This window comes from Blastomyces gilchristii (genome assembly GCF_000003855.2).
Source record: "Blastomyces gilchristii SLH14081 genomic scaffold supercont1.21, whole genome shotgun sequence".
NCBI classification, from domain to species: Eukaryota; Fungi; Ascomycota; class Eurotiomycetes; order Onygenales; family Ajellomycetaceae; genus Blastomyces; species Blastomyces gilchristii.
The window spans coordinates 331,922-354,132 of NW_003101662.1; the positions used below are offsets into that span (position 1 = coordinate 331,922).

At 46.9% G+C, this 22,211-nt stretch overlaps 8 protein-coding genes across 8 annotated transcripts; 3 read left to right on the top strand and 5 right to left on the bottom strand.

Moving 5' to 3' along the window:
* Nucleotides 1-15: 15 nt before the first annotated feature.
* Nucleotides 16-1,706, bottom strand: BDBG_07890 (uncharacterized protein). Its single transcript, XM_002621626.2, has 3 exons — nucleotides 1,599-1,706; nucleotides 881-1,392; nucleotides 16-798 (listed from the first exon to the last, which is right to left on the bottom strand). The coding sequence occupies exons 2-3, from the start codon at nucleotides 913-915 to the stop codon at nucleotides 342-344; spliced, it is 492 nt and encodes a 163-aa protein (XP_002621672.1). The 5' UTR covers nucleotides 916-1,392; nucleotides 1,599-1,706; the 3' UTR covers nucleotides 16-341.
* Nucleotides 1,707-2,429: 723 nt separating this feature from the next.
* BDBG_07891 (cell division cycle 14) lies at nucleotides 2,430-7,648 on the top strand. The gene is made up of 3 exons (XM_002621627.2): nucleotides 2,430-3,003; nucleotides 3,097-3,634; nucleotides 3,709-7,648. Exons 1-3 carry the CDS (start codon nucleotides 2,955-2,957, stop codon nucleotides 4,967-4,969), a joined length of 1,848 nt encoding a protein of 615 aa, XP_002621673.1. The 5' UTR covers nucleotides 2,430-2,954; the 3' UTR covers nucleotides 4,970-7,648.
* BDBG_07892 (uncharacterized protein) lies at nucleotides 5,993-7,081 on the bottom strand. The gene is made up of 2 exons (XM_002621628.2): nucleotides 6,664-7,081; nucleotides 5,993-6,527 (listed from the first exon to the last, which is right to left on the bottom strand). Exons 1-2 carry the CDS (start codon nucleotides 7,040-7,042, stop codon nucleotides 6,214-6,216), a joined length of 693 nt encoding a protein of 230 aa, XP_002621674.1. The 5' UTR covers nucleotides 7,043-7,081; the 3' UTR covers nucleotides 5,993-6,213.
* A 641-nt stretch (nucleotides 7,649-8,289) lies between the features above and the next one.
* Nucleotides 8,290-9,166, bottom strand: BDBG_07893 (uncharacterized protein; the record flags this gene model as incomplete). Its single annotated transcript, XM_002621629.1, has 2 exons — nucleotides 8,290-9,002; nucleotides 9,076-9,166. The coding sequence occupies 2 exons, from the start codon at nucleotides 9,164-9,166 to the stop codon at nucleotides 8,290-8,292; spliced, it is 804 nt and encodes a 267-aa protein (XP_002621675.1).
* A 2,349-nt stretch (nucleotides 9,167-11,515) lies between these two features.
* Nucleotides 11,516-13,404, bottom strand: BDBG_07895 (FAD binding domain-containing protein; the record flags this gene model as incomplete). Its single annotated transcript, XM_031723304.1, has 3 exons — nucleotides 11,516-12,603; nucleotides 12,676-12,737; nucleotides 12,801-13,404. 3 exons carry the CDS (start codon nucleotides 13,402-13,404, stop codon nucleotides 11,665-11,667), a joined length of 1,605 nt encoding a protein of 534 aa, XP_031580444.1. The 3' UTR covers nucleotides 11,516-11,664.
* A 608-nt stretch (nucleotides 13,405-14,012) lies between these two features.
* BDBG_07896 (uncharacterized protein) lies at nucleotides 14,013-15,006 on the bottom strand (the record flags this gene model as incomplete). The annotated part of the gene is made up of 4 exons (XM_031723305.1): nucleotides 14,826-15,006; nucleotides 14,634-14,729; nucleotides 14,302-14,611; nucleotides 14,013-14,173 (listed from the first exon to the last, which is right to left on the bottom strand). Exons 1-4 carry the CDS (start codon nucleotides 14,964-14,966, stop codon nucleotides 14,013-14,015), a joined length of 708 nt encoding a protein of 235 aa, XP_031580445.1. The 5' UTR covers nucleotides 14,967-15,006.
* A 2,053-nt stretch (nucleotides 15,007-17,059) lies between these two features.
* On the top strand, nucleotides 17,060-18,974 carry BDBG_07897 (homeobox transcription factor; the record flags this gene model as incomplete). Its single annotated transcript, XM_002621633.2, has 3 exons — nucleotides 17,060-17,238; nucleotides 17,364-17,475; nucleotides 17,541-18,974. The coding sequence occupies 3 exons, from the start codon at nucleotides 17,060-17,062 to the stop codon at nucleotides 18,972-18,974; spliced, it is 1,725 nt and encodes a 574-aa protein (XP_002621679.1).
* A 1,134-nt stretch (nucleotides 18,975-20,108) lies between these two features.
* Nucleotides 20,109-22,006, top strand: BDBG_07898 (lysyl oxidase-like protein 2/3/4; the record flags this gene model as incomplete). The annotated part of the gene is made up of 4 exons (XM_002621634.2): nucleotides 20,109-20,378; nucleotides 20,468-20,505; nucleotides 20,597-20,985; nucleotides 21,045-22,006. The coding sequence occupies 4 exons, from the start codon at nucleotides 20,109-20,111 to the stop codon at nucleotides 22,004-22,006; spliced, it is 1,659 nt and encodes a 552-aa protein (XP_002621680.1).
* Between the last annotated feature and the right edge of the window lie 205 nt (nucleotides 22,007-22,211).

Consider the following 22,211-nt stretch of genomic DNA (forward strand, 5'->3'; position numbering starts at 1 on the left):
TTCGTGTGCAAACCGGACAAACGCTACAAACAAGGTAAATGTGGCAAACGTGGCAAATATTGCTGCTACGAGTTCCATTGTTATATCAATGTAATAATAATATGAAGGAGGTCTTGCACAGTGCAAGAGTAGGTCACAGCCTCACAGGTATATTTAAAGCTTAAAGAGCCAGAGTAAATTATCGTAGCAGTCTCTGCACGGGTATTTATTTTGGGAGGATATAAATGTACGACAACAAAAACCCCATCACCATCTTGATCATACACCCAGTATTTTGCCGTATATCGTCTCTCCATATCCCAAGGAACCTCACCTCGTCATAAAAATTACCCAAGTAGCTATTATGCAGCTCCCAATTCCCCCTTCAAAACATCCACGTCCAGCTCCTCCATCACCCCCAGCACAACCCCTAAGCTCTCCATGAACCCATTCACCGCCACCCGCAGCATCCGATTCGTCGTCGCTCGATACTCTGTCTGCAGCACTGTTCGTTCTTCCTCGTCTCCTCTAGCTTCCCTCAGCCCTTTTTCGTCTTCGCGGGTGGCTGGTGTCTGTGTCGAGATGGGCTGTGGCTCGGTAAGAGCGGTAGTAGCAGCACTATTGGTCGTGGGAGGTGAAGAGGGAAGTATTTGCGAATCCGATTGTACTTGCGCCTCTGCCCGGCTTTGCAATTGTGGTGGCTGCGGCCTCGTGAGCCGGAATGTGCGGCGGACGAGCGGGGAGAGTTCGGCATCGACTTGTAAAGTGCGGAGGGCCGCGGAGGCAAGGCGGTGGGTGGGGAGGGGGAGGGAGATTGTTCTGTAGTTTTGTATAGGATTTGTTAGCGGGTGGCACGTAAGGTGGTGTCCCGTGAGGGAACGGGTGCACGTGCACTTCGTACAGGGAGTAAGGGAATTCGGAGTCGAGGGTCGTCATGGCGGGGAGGTTTGATAGATAAGCGGGGATATTGGCTAAGATATGATCTGGCTGCTATTTCCTTTATTTATCGAATTAAGGAGGTTGCTTTATTGGTTTCTATATTCGAAAGCTTTGATCCATTCTTTGAGGTCTTGGGGGAGTGCTGTTTGCGCCGGCTAAGAAGTGTGGTGGTGGCGTTGTGAGTAGGATCGAGTGGGTGGAGGGAAGAACTTGGCGTACGTAAATAAAATATTAAGCTAAATATCTGTGCAGTGAATTTCTCCAATTTGTTTTTCTGTTGTATTATAAAGAAGAGTTTGTGCTGAGCTGCTGGATGCAGTGGTGGTCGATGACAGACTGATAGTTGATGAACCTCTTATGGGTGGGGGGGTAAATATACCAAGCTTTTCCACTGCCGCTTCCAGACGCTTGCGGTGGGCGAGAAATAGACTTTCGCGGGCATTCTGGTTTTTTTTTATCCGTTAATTTTTGATACTGCAATTTTCTCCCTTAGGATGATAACAATGTAAGTAGTTAGATACAGTATTGAAATGAAGAGTTTCTAAGAAGTATTCCGTCTGTAATGATACTACTCAGACATTTCTGTGCAAGCGGGGAAAAAATACATATATATAACTATTGATTTTGGAGCCTCACGGGGTTTGGGATGCTGCCCACATTGCAAGAGATCACCTCCTTACCTGTCTATTATCAGCTGGCATCAAGGCGAACCTTGGAAGCACATGCATGGCCAAAATAGGATCATGAGCATCAACAATTCTGCATTATTCAGTGTATCTTTAAGCCGTTGTTTTGCGGCCAAAAATGCACCGTAGGCAAAAGCCAGATGTTACGCTGTATTCTCTGGGCATCAGTCAGTCAATGATATTCGCTGATACTGCTCACTCATGTCAAGAGCCCCTCTCGATTCCAAAGCTGTAAGACATTAAGACCATGCATTGAGGAGATGCGGGACGAGAGAGAGATTGGCTCTGAATAGCAAACTCGCCAGGTATTACAAGGACTCAACGCTGAGCCGCAACGAACGTGCATCGCCCTTGAAGAAATTGTTGTATCAGGTTGTACAGTACAATGTCCCATGTAGGCTGTATTACTCAGCTCGGCGTCGTGCTCGAAGTCTTTCTGACGTCTGTCAACCCGCAAGCGCACTTCCTACGCTGTATATGCAAACTGACTGACGTGTGCTCTAGCAACCCCGGCTAAGCCTTATGGAGTCAAGGTTGCCAGTCCATTCAGATTGTAAGTTGACCATGGTAACGGCCAGCTAAAAATTCTATTAATATTATGATTATGATTATGATTGTTATTGTTTTGAGTCTGCGAACTGTCCTGTCCCTGTGGTAATAAGAAATTAAAAAGGGCTTGTGGTGTGTGTTTGCTTTGTTTTGCTTTTGCCGCGCCGGACCTGGAACCTGTGACAAATCCGCACTAGTTCCGATTAGGTATCGTTGCCCTGCCAACGCGCGGGCGCCAAACCCGATCGGGCGCCCACCACAACAACATGGCAGCAAGCGCCGCCTTTATTATTATATTATTATTATGATCGGTGCTGGACCATCGCAGACCAGACGGACAACCGTTTTCTCTGACTTCAACCACCTGCACCACGACGCTCGAACAACTTCTCTGCCTTGTCTCTCGTCTCTCCCCATCTCTATGCTCCAGGACTGCTCTCCTGTCCTCCCTCCCTCCTCGTCTCTATCACGGCTTTATCATACCTCGTGGAAGCATTGTTAGCCCTGTCCCCGTCAACCTAAACATATCTCCTCTCTTATCACTGCCAAAATAAAAAAAGGAAAAAGAAAAAGAAAAAGAAAAAGAACCCATTGAGGATCATGCCCCTCTGACACACGAGTGCTCATCCTATTCTTCCCTTCTCCCCTTTTTGCCACGAGCTGTATATTCTTTCTCCGTTGTCATTCTCTTGCTCAATTGTATCATTTTTTGCGACTCTGAAGCCGTGGACATACGAGCACCATTTTTAATTCAAGAAAACAACCTTTGTCTTCCCCCAAGCCTCCCAATCGGCTCCTAAGATGCCTTGTATGACGGGATCCTATGGTCAGGTGATTGAGTATATCCAAGGTACGCTCCGTGTTTTTCTCGACACCCAAAAAATAAAAAAATAAAAAAAATAAAACAAATAATAAGGCATGCCATACTAACTTCAATTTGTAGACCGGCTGTATCTCGCATCCTATACCCGCCAACCAAGCGAATACGCCCCTTTCCCGTACCCTAAGCAACCAAAGTCTCCAAGCAAGAGGTCTTCTAGGGTTCATGGAGGATCTTCCGTCTCCGGCCCCAAGAACCCCCCCGTATATTTCACGGTTGATGACAAGCTTCTTTACAACGCCTTTCATGCCGATTTTGGCCCGCTGCACATCGGTCACCTGTACCGTTTTGCTGTCTACTTCCATGAGATATTAGGTGACCCCGCAAATAACGATCGGCCAGTGGTCTTCTGGAGCAAGCCTGATTCTAGGAGCCGCGCCAATGCCGCTTGCTTAGTTGCATGCTATATGGTCCTGATCCAATCCTGGCCGCCTCATTTGGCTCTGGCACCCATTGCACAGGCAGACCCCCCGTATATGCCTTTTAGAGACGCGGGATATAGTCAGGCAGATTTTGGCTTGACAATTCAGGATGTGGTGTATGGGGTGTGGAAGGCGAAGGAGGAAGGGCTTTGCGGGCTGAAGGATTTTAGTCTGGAAGAGTGAGTCTCTCTGCCTTTGGCTGATGTTGTCCTTGTTGTATCCTCCGGTCTAATTGGCGTGGTTTTGGTTTTAGGTATGAAAAATTCGAGCGGGTGGACATGGGAGACTTCAACTGGATTACTCCAGACTTCCTCGCATTTGCATCCCCACAACATCAGCCGATTGCCCCAATCCCGCAAAACACACCGGAATTTGCGGCCTTGCCTTCAACCATAACCGAAGTGCTTGTTTCTGATCTACCCGAACCTTTCAAGAATGTCCTCTCTCACTTTTCGTCTCGGAATATCGGTCTGGTCGTTAGATTAAATTCAGAGCTATATAGCCCGTCGAATTTCACCGCGATGGGGATTAGCCATATTGATATGATTTTTGAGGATGGGACTTGTCCGCCCCTCACTCTGGTCCGACGGTTCATCAAGATCGCTCATGACATGATCCATAAGAAAAAAGGAATAGCGGTGCATTGTAAGGCGGGGTTGGGTCGCACAGGCTGTCTGATTGGGGCATATCTGATTTATCGCCATGGTTTCACAGCCAATGAGGTTATTGCTTTCATGCGGTTCATGAGACCAGGAATGGTCGTCGGACCTCAACAACATTGGCTTCACCTGAACCAAGGCAGTTTCCGGGAATGGTGGTTTGAGGACTGCTTCAAGGAGAAACTAGCCCTGGCAAACCCAACAACACCCGGCAGGGCTTCACAAAAACAACAGCGCATAGTAAGCAGCAATGGGCAAACAGCCACCCCACCCAATCCTAGCCACCCAAAACGACATGCTCTGGGTGAGATTGATAACAATGAAGCGTCTGGCTACGCTGATGATACCCTTCCTGCTCCCACGCCGGGACAACCACGCAAATCACACCGGAAAGAAAGGCACCACCCTTATGCACGTGCTGTATCTACAGGATTAGGAAACGAGGCGGGAGTGGAGGCAAGTGCTTCAAAGAATGGACCAAAGAGGGAGGGTAGCCTCCGTAAATTGGTGGAACATAATAGTAATAGCGAGAGCGAGGAGGAACTTCAACTGCAGATGCTTGCCAGACGGGCCTCGTCGCGAACACCGGTATCACCATCCCAGCAGCGGTCAACGAGCCATTCCGCTACTGTGAGTCTGAGTATCCATGAAGACGTGGAGAACTATGCGGACGGCGCGGTTGTCTCGAGCCAGCCGAAGAGCTCGCCTGTTGCTAAGAGTGGGAGCGGGATATTGGGCGTAGGCAAGGTTCGCGGCAGCCCGCGGCGGGGACTAGATGGCAAGACAGCGGATAAGGGGGTGCGAAAGCATAGTGGGCGGATTGGGAGCGCGGGGACAGCGACTAGGTTGAAATAATGATGTGGGATATGCATGTGCTGGGATATTATATACGCTTGCCTTTGGGATCACTCTATATTCGGACCTGCCCGTCGCTACATCGATGGCCACCCACCAACCAGCCAACTCTACTTCTAAACTTACCTGTCCGTTATTTGTACAGATCACAGCTTGCAATTCCCGTTTTTGAGCTCTTCTTTTTTTTTTTTTTTTTTTTTTTTTTTTTAACGGCTGCAACTAACTGAACTGCATTTGTGGCTTTGCTGGCAAGGCGTTGTTGTTTGGAGTTTTATGATTTTACCCCTTTTCCTGTTGTGTTGAATGTTGCCTGGGTTCGGTTGCTGTTGTTGCCTTGTTTATTAAACTTTTTTTTTTTTTTTTTTTTTTTTTTTTTTCATATATATAAATAACGAAGAGGATTCTTCATGGATTTGATTGATTGGTTGATTGATTGATGGATTTGTTTTTTAATAGTGATGATATTATTTTATGGCGATGATGATATATTAGTTGTTGTGGTTTCCGGTAGCCATGCTGTTGGGGGGGAGATACCGATGTTTGTTTGTTCGAATGGCTGAGGGGAACGGGTATTTGCTTGACGATAATGACTTAATTTCTCCTTGTGAAAGTTTTTCGTGATCTTTATTTTAGGTTATAATCGTCCTGTGTTAAAAACGTGAGACAAGCTAGCGAAGAAGAGTAGGAGAAAGGCTAGGTGTTTGAAGTGGTGGCGATTAATGTACACGTACTTGTACTTGTACTGTATGGGCTGATTGATGGTGGCTTCTTTCTACGGCTTCTGATTTTTCTGTCTTATTTTCCTCTCTCTCTTTTTTTCTCCTTCGTTTCTGAAAGCGTTGCTTGCTTATTCTTAGATATAAAGTTGACGCTTGGCGCTTAGTGGGGCGGGACAAGGCGGCTAGTAAAATGCCAAGACGGGAATCCCCACTTCGGCTGGCGCTTAATTTGTTTACCGAGAAGGTATTCGGGAAAGATCCATGGATGGATGCTCAAAGGTTTGAAGATATACATGACATGGAAAGGAAATGATTCCTCTATGGTGATGTTCTTGAAGCGGATGCATATTTTCCCCTGAAAACAGATTCTTTGCTTGATGGTACACGCTGTAAAAGATATTTTTCTATGAGTTTGATATCCAATCGACAAATCAGCAGTAGTCCCAGCCCAAAAATTCAAAAATTCAAACTCCACACTTGGAACCGCTCCATTCATTCCGGATATGTATGTGCCTGCGGCCGCATTCACCCATTCAAATCCATAGCCGTCTTCGCCCGCTTCCAATAATCCCTTCTCTGGTCGGTAACCTCCGTCCATACACATCTCGTCAAATATTTCTCCCACCCTTCCTGGGAACCAGACTGCAGCCCTTTCCGCACTTCCGGTGAGCATTGGTTGACCATAAACCATGCTGCAGACCCAAAGTCGTGGTCATCGCTTTTGAGGAGGAGGTTCAGGACTGCGTCCTTGTCGCCCTTGACCTTTGCTAGCTCATCCTTGATCTCGTCGAGGGATTCGGCGTATTTGGCGTTGTTCTCGGCAACTTGCATGTTTCGTGCTGGGTTTCTGACGTTAGCTGGCTATTTTCATGCTCCTCTCTTTACTTCCTTGATTGGCTACTATGCTTTGTCGCGGAGAATGGGATACACAAAAGGGGGAAGGTCGGATATGGAAAAATGAAGAGTAAAACATACTTCCCTGCCCCGCCGTCACGGGGAAATGACTTCTCCTATATGCAAACTCTGCCGTTTCATACGCCATCAAACTTAGCAGCGCTGCCTTCTCGGCTGCGGATTCGATCTTGTACCTCTTGAAGGAATTCAGAATAGGTCCCACCGCTTGCGCTGCGCTGCGACATTCACCCGCGGCATCCTTGAGGTCGACGCAAGGCTCCCGGGCGGACCTGGGTGCGATGATCTTTAGTATTTCGATCATCACATTTTTGTCGGCGCCGTTGTCGGTTTTGGGGGTGTCTGCTTGTTGGTCAGCTGGTGGGTCGTCGAAGCAGTCAGCATGGGCGGTTATGAGGTGGAGCGAGAGGAGGAGGGTGGTTGAGAGAAGATTTAGATGCATGATTGAGTAACTAGCGTTTGATTTGTTTTTGTTTTTCTTTCTTATCGTGTTTTCGTGGCAAGATTGTTGAGTTTCTTCTCAAATGTGTAACTGGCAGGACCTCATGTAAATGTGGAGTTTTTATGAAGTAGAGATTTATGGATATATGGCTAATGAAAATCTTTTCCCCTGATAGAACTTGGGGAAAGTGAAAGGCATTTATATATCCCTAGATGTGTTTTATATAAAGGGTGACGTGAAGCATGGCTGTCGTCGTCGACGCTCTTCTCTTGAAGTTGAACATGTTCTATCGAGCGGACAAAGCATTCACTGAAAGTCGCCATCTCTTGAGGAAATCCGCTGAATTTCCACGGAGAGGAGAGCTGCTGAATGATGTGAGTAACGAGTGTTTCAAACTGCCTATACCAGTCGCGAGTGATCGGTCTAAAACGATTCAACCCAGTGAAGCCATGCAAGGGATATTCCCTAGCTATCGTGTTGCTTGCTTATTTTCGAGTTTTGCCTTTCGGTAGCTGGCAATAAGGACTGTATGTTGTTCTTTGACCTTTTATCCCATGTCGCCTTTGTTTCGGAAATATTCTCTTTGCCATTAAGTCACTTGGTAGCTACAAGAGATCATACATCTTTCTTTCAGTTTCATGTTTAAAAAATAAAAGAGAACAGTATTGTTTTAACTGTACAGAACATACAACAGGTGAAAACATCAAAGCCATTGTTTAAAATTTCAGCTAGAAGAGCAGATTGAACTGAATTGATATCTTCTCTAACAACTTTTGACTATTCCCAAACTGCTAAACTGAGATCCTGGAGTGATGGTGTGTGGCATGATACCAGTACATGATTTTAACAAATGCTTCAAAAGACAGGATGTACCTTAGTTTCTTTTCTTTTCTTTTCTTTTCTTTTCTTTTCTTTTTTTTTTTTTTTTTGAAAACTTGATCCAGTTTTACCTTCAGCATCACTCACTCTCCTGTCCCTTTCCCTCCTGAGGCCTTCATCATCGAACGAGGAATGTTAAACATAATACGTGCAGGTAATAATTGCCCTCATCCGTCGCAGGCGCATTAGGCATGATATAAGTCGGCCAATTTCTTTGATCCATTAAGTTATTGCGAGGGGGGCCGCCGTTGCAACTGTGTCACAGCCACCACTCTTCCCTTGTTCGAGGGCGCACACAGTCGGAGTGCTTCAACATAATCGTATGTCAGGTTATTATTAGTCGAACTATTTGCCACGTCGTAGGATGATTAAGTAGTCCTAAAGAAGCGGTGGATGAAAGACGTAAAAATATTTTCTCCATTTGCCAAGGGTACGATATTCCGATTTTGGAGTAGTTCTTCAGGAACAACGACAATAATACCCCCGCCGGCGGGAAAACGCAATCGTACGGCTCTGTTTTTCTGTCGGTCAATAGCTCCGGTGTCATTGCTAGACTTTAACTCAAAAATGATGTCGTCTTTGTTATATTCATCATCATATAGTCTGATCTGCTGACCGACTTTCTCGGCGACTCTGGCTACCCAGCAAGCCTGGATGGCCTCTTTGGTGGGGAAAGTGACCACGATGCGCCGCCTAGAAAGCGCAACAGCTGTCACTGCGCCTGTAAAGAACTGTCGTATTTCCGCAAGTTCATCTAACTGTAGAATCCGTCCACAGTCGATGATGTTGAAGAACCACCCGTAGAAATCCAAATCCTTTGAGAGCCAAAGGAACCCATCTCTGACCGGGGAAAGGACCTTGATTTTCCTCCCTGCGGCTTCTGTACCATCGTAGCGACTAGCTTCAGCAGTATGAGGAATAATCCAAGTTGCGGTGCCCATTTTGTCGCATACAAAGACGACCTTGCTCTCTTTTAACGACGGGTGATGGCTTCTGATGAGTGGCTCGGTTTCTCTTACGGCTGAAGAAGCGTGCCGCGCATACGCACACATTCGTGGAGCGTCAATATCAGGCGACATAACTAAACATTTAGGTAACAATCAGCTAGTTATCTAGATACCCACTATTGCAGACGGAGCTACCGATATACATACATGGAATAGGCCGAACAACGGGAAGAAGCAGCCTTGCCTCTTCGCTTGCTGGACTGGAGTCCGGGTAATAGTCGCTGTTAGACAGGCTCATTTTTGCGGTATAATCGACGCTGTTAGACAGGCTCATTTTTGCGGTATAATCGAAAATTATGTTCAGGAATTTACGGTCTGGTGGGAGCTGTTCAGAAACCAAGGCGGACAAAAGGACATTTGAAGAGGATTCTCATTTGATATCCCCGAGATCAGGGAATAAGATGCCTATAAAACTGCTCGCAGTTGAGTTTAAAGCAAGGGTATTAACATTTGCCAGGGAAATTAACACTTTTGGGTCTATATCTATGAAATTTCCATCTTCCACGGTTGTGCTCCGTTTATGCTTCGCGCGCGGTTTAGCTGTTCGAAACCCTATATAGTATTGGTAGTGGTCTGGGGAGTAGGTGAAGACATGATAAACTTAAAACTATTAAGATTTGAGCTCATTTATCTTAGAACCATAGCGAGTATGCTTTGCGAAGTTTACATGAGCTTTGAGAAAAGTTGAGAATGACGTCACGGTAAATTGTGAGATCGGCTAAAAGTCAAGGTTTGCCGATTGCCGAGAGTCTAAAAGTTCTCTGCCGAATCCTAGCGACGGACCGAAAGATAGATGGATATTCTACATGACGATGAACAGAGTTTTACCGTTATCTTATTTCATTTTCACGTCCTATGAAAGACATGCAAAGATGGAAAACTCGTTCCCTGTTAGAATCATGGCCATGGCTGGCTAAGTACCAGAGAACAGGCTTTTGTTGCCAATCGGCTAAGACATGGGTATGGGAGGTTGTGAAGTTAGCGAAGGAACGTCTAATAATGCATGAGACTACATGCGATGTAAAATGATGAACATATTGTGGTGGCTTCGGTGACCCTTTTGCGACGAGAGAATATTCCGGGTAGTAACGCTCCTCCACCCTATGACAAGTTCGTATTCTTCTTCATTTTACTGCTGCCTGGAGGAGTTTAGCATGGCAGGACTCTTCTCCATTGGTAGAGGGAGGGGAAAGTATTCTTCTTCAAGCAATGCAAAAATGCTGGAGATACAAGACAAGTTGATAATTTAAGGATTATAATCGAATAAACAAGATAGACCTCCCAAAAATGCCGACATTAAACCGGGAATGGCTCGAGTTTGAACGCAGCCAGCTGTCAATTCAGGAAGAGAGGCAGTTGTTAGCAATTCTCCACCGTGAGAGCTAGAGATGAAGCAAATATTCCAATCAGGATATACGATAGCAATCGGCCCCGGAATAAGCTAGTAGTGGTAGTCTATCATGGTAGCGCTCTGGTGGGCTGTGCTCTTGCCCCTGTGTGGGATTATCTGATTTGCTTTTGTTTGAATGTGGTAACTAATAGTGAACAATGACCCTAGTATTGTGTAGGTGCATGGTAATTGAATGTTCCACGGGGGTAATTAGCGTTGCATATCGGCTTGCTCCGGAGAATCCGTATCGGACACCAATCCATGATGCATGGGATAGCTTTTTGAACATCACAGAAAATATCGCGACCATTGTATGTACATGTACATGTACCTTGTTTTGCGGGGCCTGCCAACTTCGTTATTGCTGGTACTTCGTCTGGGGGCATTTAGCTGCCATAGTGTCCCAGCTGGCTACGGCTCATATGAAAACACAAGAGACTCCAACCTGGACTGTATCTGGCGTTGTCCTTCGCAATCCAGTCACCGTCTATGGTGCGGATAAATGGTATACCACCTCAGTTTAGGGATATGCATCAATCATGGGCTCCAGAATTAGATTGCCCAGGACGTCTGTGTAGGGAGGACATGAAGAACGGCCATGGGAAGGAAATATCAATTCACCCCTCGCTGATCGTCCTATAGGATATACGTGGAGGCTAATTGCAGTGGCATTGCACACCCCAAGATCTCTTCGGTGTTCCGGAAAATGAACCCTCTCGCCTATCCGCTCTGGGGAAATCTTCCTAGCCTACCACAAACATTTGTCCAATTTTACGGTATCGATATTCTGAGAGACGATGCTCTTTGTTATGTAAAAGGATTGACAAACGCTGGAGTTGATGTCTAGTCTAAGTTTTAGGAAGTATATTAATATTACTACCTTGATTCTTGCAAATGGTATGCTAATTTAGGGTCAAGGACCTACCGCACGTCTTTTGGGTGTATGCGCCCCATTTGGAAGTATCCCACAAGATAGAACAAGACTGCGTTGATGGACTTAATTGGATAATCAGCGAATGGCAGTCCGAAATTCTGAAATGAGAACAGGTTGGTTGGAGTTCCAATGGATGGGCTTGAAGCCTAGATGAAGCTATGCTTTAATCAGCTACGCATTTGCTCTGGCAAGTGTTGAAGTGTGAAAGTCACCAATATCTTAGAAAAGTCAATATACTTGCGGATTAGTTGATTGTTTCTGTCATAGGTAGTGAATTATTGATATTTGAAGCAATATGCACAAGAATCGTCCTCCCATACATAACTTCAGAGATCATAATTATCATTTTTAGTCTAGTTCAACATTTCGAACCCGTCATCGACAAGACTCTGAAAACAGCAATCGTTGTTGACTAATTTAATCCATCTTCTCGCATTTTTGCTGGCGCACTGCCATTCAATTTGAAGTACCCCGGTTGCAGTCTCTCGAGAAACCCTTCAGGATCATCGTTGTACGAAGCCACCCTTAGCCGCTGGACATTCTCAGCTCCATAACTGGAAATCACATCCTGGAACTGGCTCGCATAGTTCATGAAGAGGTAATCAACATGTAAACCGGATTGCTTCGCTTCCTCCTTGATTGCCTGTAGCATGTCTGAGAAGGCCCGATAGATCATCTTGTCATCAGCTTCATCGGACCACGTTGCGGAAAGGAGGAGCAGGGTATATGGTCCGCCTTCAGATGATAGACCAAATACTTTTCCTTTCATGTGTAACAACATAGATTCGGTGAGGGTTTGGAACCTGCAGTCAGCGATGATACCACTGATATTCCTGACGGGCTGGATCGCCGCAAGAAACGTATCCGTTACGAACCCTACAAGCCAAGCGTCCAATTTAAACGTGTACGTCCAGTGTGTATTTCGTAACCCAGATGGGGCTTCATTTTCCAGAGTTTTTGTGATTTCGGACATATATTGGACTTTCGACGTTGCAAAAATAGTGGGTATAGCTTTCACCTCATCGAAGATTGCAGGATAGGGAATCCCATCCGCATTCTCAAGGTAGACACTGATCCTTTCAGCGTCGCTGGTAACGGTAAAAGCTGTAAGATGATTGCTGCTCCTGGGGTCCTTATTGATATTCCTCCCAAGGCTCACGTATGCATCCAGAACAACGCGTTTTTGATCAATGCTGAACCCTCGCACCCCTTGCCACATTAGACTCTGAGGGTATATCTTCACGGTGAACCTGGTTACGATTCCAAAATTGTTCCCCCCTCCACACAGTGCGAAAAACATTTCTGGTCGCTCAGCATCAACATTGAGAATTCCGCCATGGGCGCCGATGATCTACAAGGCAGAAAGTCTGGGTTAATGCCACACTATATCTGAGACGCCATGCGCTGGGAATTAAATGCTAACCTCATAGTTTATAACGTTGTTACAACCCCAACCGTACATATTGGACAAAAGGGAGATGCCACCTTCAATAATGCCTTAGTGGGTTTTCGGCTTCGAAAAAAGCCTTGTTGCTTGTTGACACTCACCTCCGAGGATGTGGCCTCCAACTCCTACGTCGGCGGCAGACGCGCCCACAGCTGTCATATTATTGACCTCCAAAATTTTATATACATCATACCACGTATTCCCCGTTCCCAGAACTGCAGTCTTGCCATCTGGGGATATTGTGATCTCGTTAATGGCTTGCATATCGAAGGTCATGCCATCTTGGATATTGGATGCGCCGGGGAACGTAGCGTGTCCACCACTTCGGACGGCAAATGTGCAGTTGATTTCTGTATTTACAAACATAGCGAAGGATACTTGTTTGACGTTTTCGGGGCGGAAAATACACATTGGACTGACTTTTGACTGCTGCTGAGACCAAAAGCTCGTTTGGAACCGGCTGTATTTGTCGCTCCCCGGGAATGCAACTGTGTCCGCGTATGTCTTGGAAAGATAAGAGCACGCAAGCTCACATCGGCGGGGGATGGCATTCGTCTCGTTAAATTTAGGGAAGCTCGGCACCTTTTCAAGAGGATCATCTTGGGAGACTGGGGGACTGCTGGGGTGGATATCTGGTGATTTGAAGGCCAAGCTATGCCAACCCAGCAGAATCGATACGAGTGCAGAATAGCAGCTTGACCTCATCACTAGAAATGTGATCGACAATATATATATATATATTTTCTTATTGGAAATGGAAGCACAGTTTTCCTTTGCGGGTGAAAATTTGAAGGTGGGAAAACATTGGGTGGTTGGCGCGCACAAGGGATCAGGCAGAGAAAGGCATTTTCCTAAGTTAAAGCAAGCTGTGGATTTCGTCCCCTTTCGTTTTCTCAATGCGTTGACCTTGACCCTCCAACCGCCGCAAGTGACAGTCATAGCACGAAAAATAATAATCAGGGCTAGCCCTAAAAGGTTTATTCGTAAATGCCAACCTCTCATGAATGGGATAAATAAACAGGTGGTAATTTCCCCGAAGGTGTATTCGCTCTTCTGGGATTACCTGCGATAGACAACAAAGGAACAGCAACAAAGGGAATCCACAGGTCGCGGTTTAAGCGCGAAAGAAACACCTGCGATGTGAGAGCTGGGTGTGACTAAATATCATTAAATAAAATCATCGCTGATTTGTAAAATTAGAAATATCTAAGTGTGACAAATAAGCAATATTCAAAAATAATACATTGAAGTTGAGATCAGTGCCAGATATGATCCACTTGGGGGCAGCAGTGCTTTAAATGAGTGCGCGCATGCTACTGCAATGCTGGAGTCCACGCGGCGTGGAGCCAGTGTCGGAACTTCTGCGGGCTGACGTTGACTAGTGGATGCAAATTCAGATCCCCAAAGTCATAACAACCGGCGGTTGTCGCTAGCAGGTGGGTCAGCCGCCATTGATGCAGCAGATCACCAGAAGCTTTGCATTATATGAAAGTAAACACGGCGTGCATATGTATCATAGAGCAAGCCAATAAACGGGATAAAATAAAATGGGAGAAGTCAAAAACAGAAAAAAAAAAGAAAAGAAAAGAAAAGAAAACTCACCTCGTATGATCTCCGCCTCCTTTACAATGTCACCCAGCGTCATCCGGCGGCCACATACTCTAAACTCCGTCGTCCACTGCGGCAAATCCAGCGCTGCAACAATATACCTTGCCAAATCCTGAGCGGAAGTCATACACACGACCACGGGCGCCCCCAAAACATTAAAATAAGGAATCTCAGCCTTCATCATGCAGATATTCATGAGATATTCCCCCTCACCATCTATATACGTACCCTTACCAAGTTGAAACGCTGCCATGCCTCCTGGCGCAAAGCGTTCGTAGAATATACCGCAGGCGAAAACTGCGTACTGCATACCGTACTGTTCGTACTGTATCGATTCCTGTTAGGGCATATCGAAGGCTACTGCTATTGCTGTAGTCAACTTCCAGTACTTGCCAGCCTTTCGCAGCGAGGCCTGGGTTGCTCTGGAAAATGGGATCATTAGCTTATTCAGTAAGAAAGATTTTAGGGGGTAGTCGGGTTGAGTAGGGCCGTTTTGAGTACTGCATTTCTGTACATACATATCGGGAAAGGAAGTAAATTGGTGGTACGTTTGCGTCGAGATGTAGTGGGCAATGTATTGGGCGAGCCCACTGGTCCCAGCGATTGCTACCTTCATCATGGTCAAACTGTGTGTGAAATGAGCGAGTTTGAAAATACATGATCCAAGGGGGAGATGGTATAAATAGACATGAGGATGCAAGAGTGCCGGCCGCTTGGAGTCAAAGTATGCGGCGCTTTTCCTCATCTGCAAACAGTTTCTTGAGCGGCAGTTCCGTGTGTCCCAGGTTCCAGTGTCTCCGAGGTGCATAGCTTGCCCATGGGCATCAACCAAAAGTTCACCCTATGACTCTGGGGAGGAGAGGCGGAGGTTTGGAGCGCAATCGGTAAACAAATCAACGTCCTGTGATCATGTAGTGAAAATTTTCCTCAGAGGGTAGCGTGGGCATAATTGTGCTAGGATGGTTAAAACTGTGTGAAAGAAACAAAGGACATAAGAGCAAAGCTCCATCAAGACTTCAGCTAGCCAATCGTCGTGTAGAAGTAGGATGTATCATATTTGATCAAGCACAGACTTTCGTCAGTATTGCATCATGATTTCTCAGATAAACATGTCCATCATCCTACTATGGATGTATGGCCAATGAAATAGTAAGCCCTCCCTGACGTTTGGCCAAACGTGATTACTAGGCCTTTCTCAAGTAGCAGCTAGAACGCTGCATGAAAGATTTTATACCCAATACAATGGAAATAAATAGTCTCTCCCGGATAGAAGAGCAAAGTTTAAAAGTACAGGAAAAATTAATGTCAATGAATGGACGTCCTTCACTGGATGCTGGTTGGTTCCATACCCCCAAGCATGGGGATCCCTTGATATTCGACAGGCTGACTGACCAATCCGTGAGCGGCGCAATGGGGCCCACCATAGCAACAACGTCATGCAGGATCTTTGAGCATGGATAGGGTATGGGGGATATAGGGCATATGCAGTAGAGCCGCAGTCTAAATGCCGCAAGGGATGCTGAAATTGGAAATAGACCGTGTGTAGGCAATCAAGGCCTGCGCGATCCCAAAAGATGAGGGCGGGAAATGAAATAGGCATCGCAAGGGAGGTTGAGAAAGCACAACGTAGGTCTCTACGGTGTGTCTGTCATAAACTGGGCTCTTGCAAGGCGGGTTAATGGGTGGGTTGGCAGATGATACCCATTTCCAAAAGGATTGTGCCTTGTGGGATGAAAGAAGAAAATAAAAAGCTCAAGGCAGCAGTAGAATCTGCAGAACAGTGATCCCGGCAACTTGTATCCTCCATTCATGGTGGTAATCACTGCAGAAGGAGAGCCATGCGCTTTGCAGCAGGATGCAGAATCCATGTGGGGAGAGGCGAACTGGGCTCGAACGGGTGTCATACAGAGTTCCCACCCTACATCTCCTATTCGCCAGCTAATTGATTTCCCAAATCCCGGGCTGACAGGCGGTGGCGGGTATTGACATGCTGAATTGATAAATGGGGTGTTGTTGCCTGTTGTCTGACTCGGAAGTGAGTTCTGGCGGAATCTGTGATACTGGCGCGGAACGATACCACGTGACTCCGCGTCCGTGCTCGTCCTGGCGGGATCGCGTTAAACGCGTTTAATCGCGGGATCGTTGAGGAAGACGGCGGGGACGAACGTTGTGTTTTAGGGAATGAAGTAGAGTTGATCTGATTATGCCGGAACGTATGCTTTTAGAGTCAAAGTTTGCCGGGTCCGTTTCTGTTTCCGGTCAATGTACTACGTAGGATTCTGTCTAGAATACTGTGGATCGTGTAAGATTCTAGTGTCCAAACACTGGCAAACGGGGGTGATAAAAAACATTGCCATTCTTCTACATGGTTTACTAGGCAGTAAAACATTATCGTATGGAAGAAGACAAAAGAGAGGCTGGAGAAGATGAATAATAGGTTTCTTATTTTTTGACGGTTGATATCCTCCCCCGCTAGTTATTTACAGCGATTTAAGCGACGCCAACCCAACCAGTCCGGCGAAACAACCCGCTGCAACCTGGATGACGCCCGTGCACCCTCCGCGTCCACAGCGCGACGCGAGCAATATCAGAACCACCTGCGCCCTGCACCATACCTACCACTTCTCGTCGTCTCCGCTCTCCTCTCCTCGTAGCGTGCATTTATCACGTCAAATTTCTGCACGCGGAGACACAATTCCTGTGCAAAGATATTCAACGGGTGATCAATTGTGCCCTATCCTCTCCCACCAAGATGAGCGATCCCGCGCAGCCATCACCGGCTGGCGTAAATCCTTCTACCGTGCCGCCGGCGGGAGACTCCACGAATAACAATTACGCATTCCTCGTCCATTCCCAGAAGTCTTTAACACAAAATCTACCTCCCAAAGTAGATAACAAGGCCCTGGCGCGGCAGAAGCGTCGAAGGACAAGGTATTTCCGTCCCTATATACCCAAGCTTTCTACGTGATACTTGAGGGCTCTATATATAGCCCGTTCACATCTCGTCTCCAACTTGTGTGGTCTTTGCCAATTCAGATGCTAATTTCACGTTGTAGTCCTGATGACCAAAAGATTCTCGAAGCGGAATATCAACGGAATCCAAAACCAGACAGGGCAACGAGGGCTGAGATCGTCAACAGCGTTTCACTGGGCGAGAAAGAGGTTCAGGTATGGTTCGAGGACGTATTATGTTTCTCGGGAGACCAGAGGTCTAACGCGTTCCTTTGATGAAGATCTGGTTCCAAAATCGACGGCAAAATGACCGACGGAGATCCAAACCACTCAATCAAGAAGATCTCAGAGCGCCCAAATCCTCCGGTTCAGATCAGGACGCGTCCAATGGCGACAATCCCACGAACCCTAAGAGCCAGTCCTCTCAGTTGCCCAAGGCTGGTCAGGGAACTGGTGGTCAAATCAGCACTGACGCGAGACGCGAGTACATATGTATATCGCCAGGTAGCTCATATAGGTCGCCAATGGCGGATTTGTATGGGGCAGCCTTTAGTTCTCAAACGATCAATTCACAGACAACCGTTTTATCTCAGCACGAAGAAACACATGTCGAGGTTGGCAAACAGAAAGGGTCAACAGGTGGGAGCAAAGAAGGCAGTGCAACACTGATAAACGAAAAACTCCACATCGAGTCGATCAGCAGGAAACGGTCCAGGTCTGAGCCTGAGGCTCCAAACACAAACAAATACAGCCCGCCGACTTCAAGCACATTTATACCCCCTCCCCTGCGCATATCATTGTCTTTCGACGGGGAGGCAGTGGTTCGCAAGGAAGGGGAAAACACCCCGTCGCCACAAAAACCATTGGACTCCATTCGAATTTCCATGTCTGCGGATGGTGAGGCTCTAATTAGAGCTGCGAATGAAGAATCCCCTATAAAGAACCGCACGTTTCTATTCCACAATACCCGACCTGCTTTTGGAGGACTGCGAAGGAGCATCAGCGCTTTTCCCCTCGGCGCGCTGAAGGGGATAAAGGAACAACAAGATCCTAAGCCATTTGGTAGATCTCGTGACTCCCGTAACTGGGAACTTTATTGTGATACCGATGCTCGAACTGCGTTGCAGGGGTCAAAAAGCAGTCTTTTGTCATCCACGTCTCGAAGTGTGAAACTAAGTCGCCGAAAATCCGACTTAGGTCATGGGCGCAAGGCCTTGATGCCACGAACCAATCTCCCCAACACCTTGCCGCTCACCGAAGAACCTGAAGGGAAGCGTAAAAAGCTGTCACGGGCAATGTCTTCTTTAGCTCGTTTAGAAACTGGTCACAAAGTATCGACATCCAAGATGGGAGTGGGAGAGGGAGCCATGGATTACCATACAGGCGACTCAGATAAAGAAAATTGGATTCCGGGCACTCAAATGTCCGCAGCAAGGCGGGCGCCTTCTAACAAACAAAAGGCCCGCCGTGGAGTACTCCAGAAACCCAACCAAATCCAGAATACTAGCAATCGACAAGTAACGGGCTCTAACAAGACGCAGCGGGGCTATCAAGGCCGACTTCTTAATCCCAACCCCAATACTACTTCAGAGGATGCAGATGATGGAACTGAAAAATCTTATGGGGAGCTGGGCGAAATATCCCGGCTCAGTCAGGATGAAGATCTGGATTGCATCCAGGGTTTGCTGTCTTTGAGCCAGGGTGCTTGGAAATAGTTAATCATGGTTGATCAACGGAATGGAAACTTATTTTTTTTTGGCTAGAATTATATAACTACCCTTGGACTTTGATTTTGTTGGCGTTCTCTGGAAGGCGTGGTTTTAATGCTGCACAATAACGGCCATGTTTTATAGATGAGAGAGTCTGGTTAATAATAAGTGGACTATATTTTGCTCGCTCCGTCCTCCGCTACTGCAAGCTCGCGGCCCATCATTGGTCGGCATCTTCCAAATTTGCTATGAATCAACTTCTTTCGCATAGTTACCAGCTTGTTTCACAAACAAAAAAAAAAAAAAAAGAAAGAAAAAGCAAAAATACAACACAGCATCAACCACCTGCAGAACCGGCTTCTGCAGTAACCCACACCTTGCTTTGACCTCGCCGTCGGAAACGTGGTCCCCAGCCGGCCAGGCCCCGCCGCTTAATGAATCTGCGTGGCTACCCTACTTTTGGAAGTTTATCGCCTGCTTCCACCTGCTTACGAGCGGGCAGCTGGAATCAGTTGCCGCCAGCGATTCAACGCCCTGTTCCTGTAAGTAACCCTCCATGGGATGGTTTCCAATATGGCTGGATGGGCCGTTCCGGCAGCTTCATCTTTGAGCCACATCCTAGCCCTTGCGGTCCCCGCGCCTCTCGCATGTTTCCTGTGTCCCGCCCCGTATCAATCAACTTGCAATAACAGAGAAATCTTCGAGGGCTTATTTTTTCTACTATTTTGCGGAATAAGCTTGAAGCGCTATTCGTTTTTGAACTATTTTCCTGCTCTAATTTTCTATGTTTTCTCATGTCCTGCCCCGTTCTCTCGGTCATCTGACAGCGAAAAAAGTGTTCATCATGAGCTTTAAGCTCTCATTGGCGGCGTTCGCGGAACAAGCTATGGAACAGCTTATGTTACTCGATGTTCTAGCCACCCAGCTCAACCACTTGATTTACATATATGCTTTGTAGTGCCCAACAAAATACCTAGAAACTTTTGCATACTCGTCTTCGAGTTTTGTTGTACCTGTCTTTCCGGTTTCCTCTTATATTGAAAGATCTCGGTTTAAGCTGAGGACAGGATCCTTATACATATCCCTACTATCATTAATAACTTTGCCACCCCGACTGAATCCTCCACATAAGCTTCTACCATGGAATGCAGAGCTAACGGTCTATCGAAATCCGCAAAATGGCTCCAGATATCCCCTCTAACCTTGGATCTTCCTCTCTGCCAGACCCTACATTCCACAGCGGCTCTGCCTAAACATAGAAAGGGTTTCACTAGCCCCTCCACCATGCACAGGACCCCGCACGTGGGAATTGTCGGTGCGGGCCTCGCGGGCTTGAGATGTGCAGATGTTCTACTTGATACTGGCTTTCGAGTAACTATCCTCGAAGCTAGGAATCGAATTGGCGGTCGCGTATGAAAATATTTTTTTTTAATATTTTTCCTTTTCCTTCTCTTTAGTTACACAGGTGGGCATAATTCTGATCTTCTATTACATACTAGGTATGCCAAAGCGACGTTGGCAAGTATGAAGTGGATGTGTAAGAGTGGCAGTCTCAATCTTTTTTTTTTTTTTTTTTTTTTTTTTTTTTTTTTTGAAGAAAATGACGGATGCTAACGTCTTGTCTACAGTGGACCAAACTGGATACATGGGACACAAAACAATCCCATCGCAGATCTCAGTAACAGTTCAAAAACTATTACCCATGCATGGGGTGGTTTGCAAAATGTTATTGATACATCCGGAGAGCCTCTGGATGGGAGACTGATAGCAAGGATTTCAGACTTTATATGGACGACTGTGGAAGATGCATATGAATATAGTCGTCTGAACAAAGAAATCATTCCAGCAGACAAGAGCCTCTTTGACTTTATTAAGGAGCAGCTGGAAAAAGCAGAGTTTTCGGAAGTTGAGAAGGAAAAATGCATTGAGCTGTCGAAATTATGGGGTTCATACATTGGGTCTCCAATTGATAGACAGAGCTTGAGATTCTTCTTTCTGGAAGAGTGTTTAGAAGGGAGTATGTTTTCCCCCGACCTTTCTATCTTCCAACCGATTTAACTAACTGCCTTTGCCTAGCCAATCTTTTTGTGGCATCCACATATAAGAAAATCGTCGACTCAGTAGCTGCCGCTGCACTCAAACGCGCTGAAGTCCATCTCAATGACCCTGTGGTCAAAGTTGAAGCAAAACCCCGAGTTTCGGGTACGAACCACCAAGTTAGTGTTACGACATCAACGGGGACCCAATATGTCTTTGATGAGCTGGTAACCACGTTCCCCCTCGGCTGGCTCAAGCAAAATAAATCCGTCTTCCAACCGGCCCTGCCAGCCCATCTCTCCAAGGCCATCGACAACATCTCATACGGCCAACTAGAAAAGGTCTACATCCACTTCCCCTCCGCTTTCTGGGAACAACAACCAACCACGGGCCCCACCACCAGCACAAAACACCCCCTATCAGCCCTCCAAAAATCCCAAACCCCACTTCCCGAAATCTCCCCGTTCACCGAATTCCTCTCCCCCACCTACACAAACCACCCAGTCACCACCCCCTTCTGGAACCAACAATGCGTCTCCCTCTCCGCCCTTCCCAGCCCATTTGCCCACCCAACCCTCCTCTTCTACCTCTACGGCCCCTCCGCCACCCATCTCGTCTCCCAAATCCACGCCATGCCCCCCTCCTCAAAGGAATACCACGACACAATTAACACTTTCCTGCACCCCTTCTACTCCCGCCTACCAGGCTACGACCCCTCGTCGCCCAATTGTCATCCAACTGCCGTCCTCGCCACGCAGTGGCAAAAGGACCCCTGGGCGGGGAACGGCAGCTACTCGAATTTCCAGGTCGGGTTGGAGCAGGGGGATCGCGATATTGAGATTATGCGCGAGGGCATGGGTGTTGAGCGCGGGGTGTGGTTTGCGGGCGAGCATACGGCGCCGTTTGTGGGGTTGGGGACGACGTCGGGGGCTTATTGGAGCGGGGAGGCGGTTGCGGGTCGGATTTGTGAGTTCTTAGCTGGAACAGGTACCGGTGGATAGCGGGGAGCTGGCGGGTTGCCGGGGTTAGATTGCTTTTGAGGTCGTGAATGGGTTTAAGTGGGGATATTTCTAGTTTGTGTGGGTATTGGTGATTTTCCGGGACGGGATAGCTAGGTCAATTTCGGTACCTTTGCTTGTGGCCATGCTTTTTTTTATTTTTCGTTTTTGGTACTTACTATTGAGCACACATATACGTCTATACATA

Coding starts and splice junctions, on each gene's coding strand:
- BDBG_07891 (XM_002621627.2), top strand. CDS start 2,955: ATGCCTTGTATGACGGGATCCTATGGTCAGGTGATTGAGTATATCCAA. Junction 3,004..3,096: donor GGTGATTGAGTATATCCAAG/GTACGCTCCGTG, acceptor TTCAATTTGTAG/ACCGGCTGTATCTCGCATCC. Junction 3,635..3,708: donor AAGGATTTTAGTCTGGAAGA/GTGAGTCTCTCT, acceptor TTTTGGTTTTAG/GTATGAAAAATTCGAGCGGG.
- BDBG_07892 (XM_002621628.2), bottom strand. CDS start 7,042: ATGCATCTAAATCTTCTCTCAACCACCCTCCTCCTCTCGCTCCACCTC. Junction 6,528..6,663: donor CGTGACGGCGGGGCAGGGAA/GTATGTTTTACT, acceptor TCAGAAACCCAG/CACGAAACATGCAAGTTGCC.
- BDBG_07890 (XM_002621626.2), bottom strand. CDS start 915: ATGACGACCCTCGACTCCGAATTCCCTTACTCCCT. Junction 799..880: donor TCCGAATTCCCTTACTCCCT/GTACGAAGTGCA, acceptor ACAAAACTACAG/AACAATCTCCCTCCCCCTCC.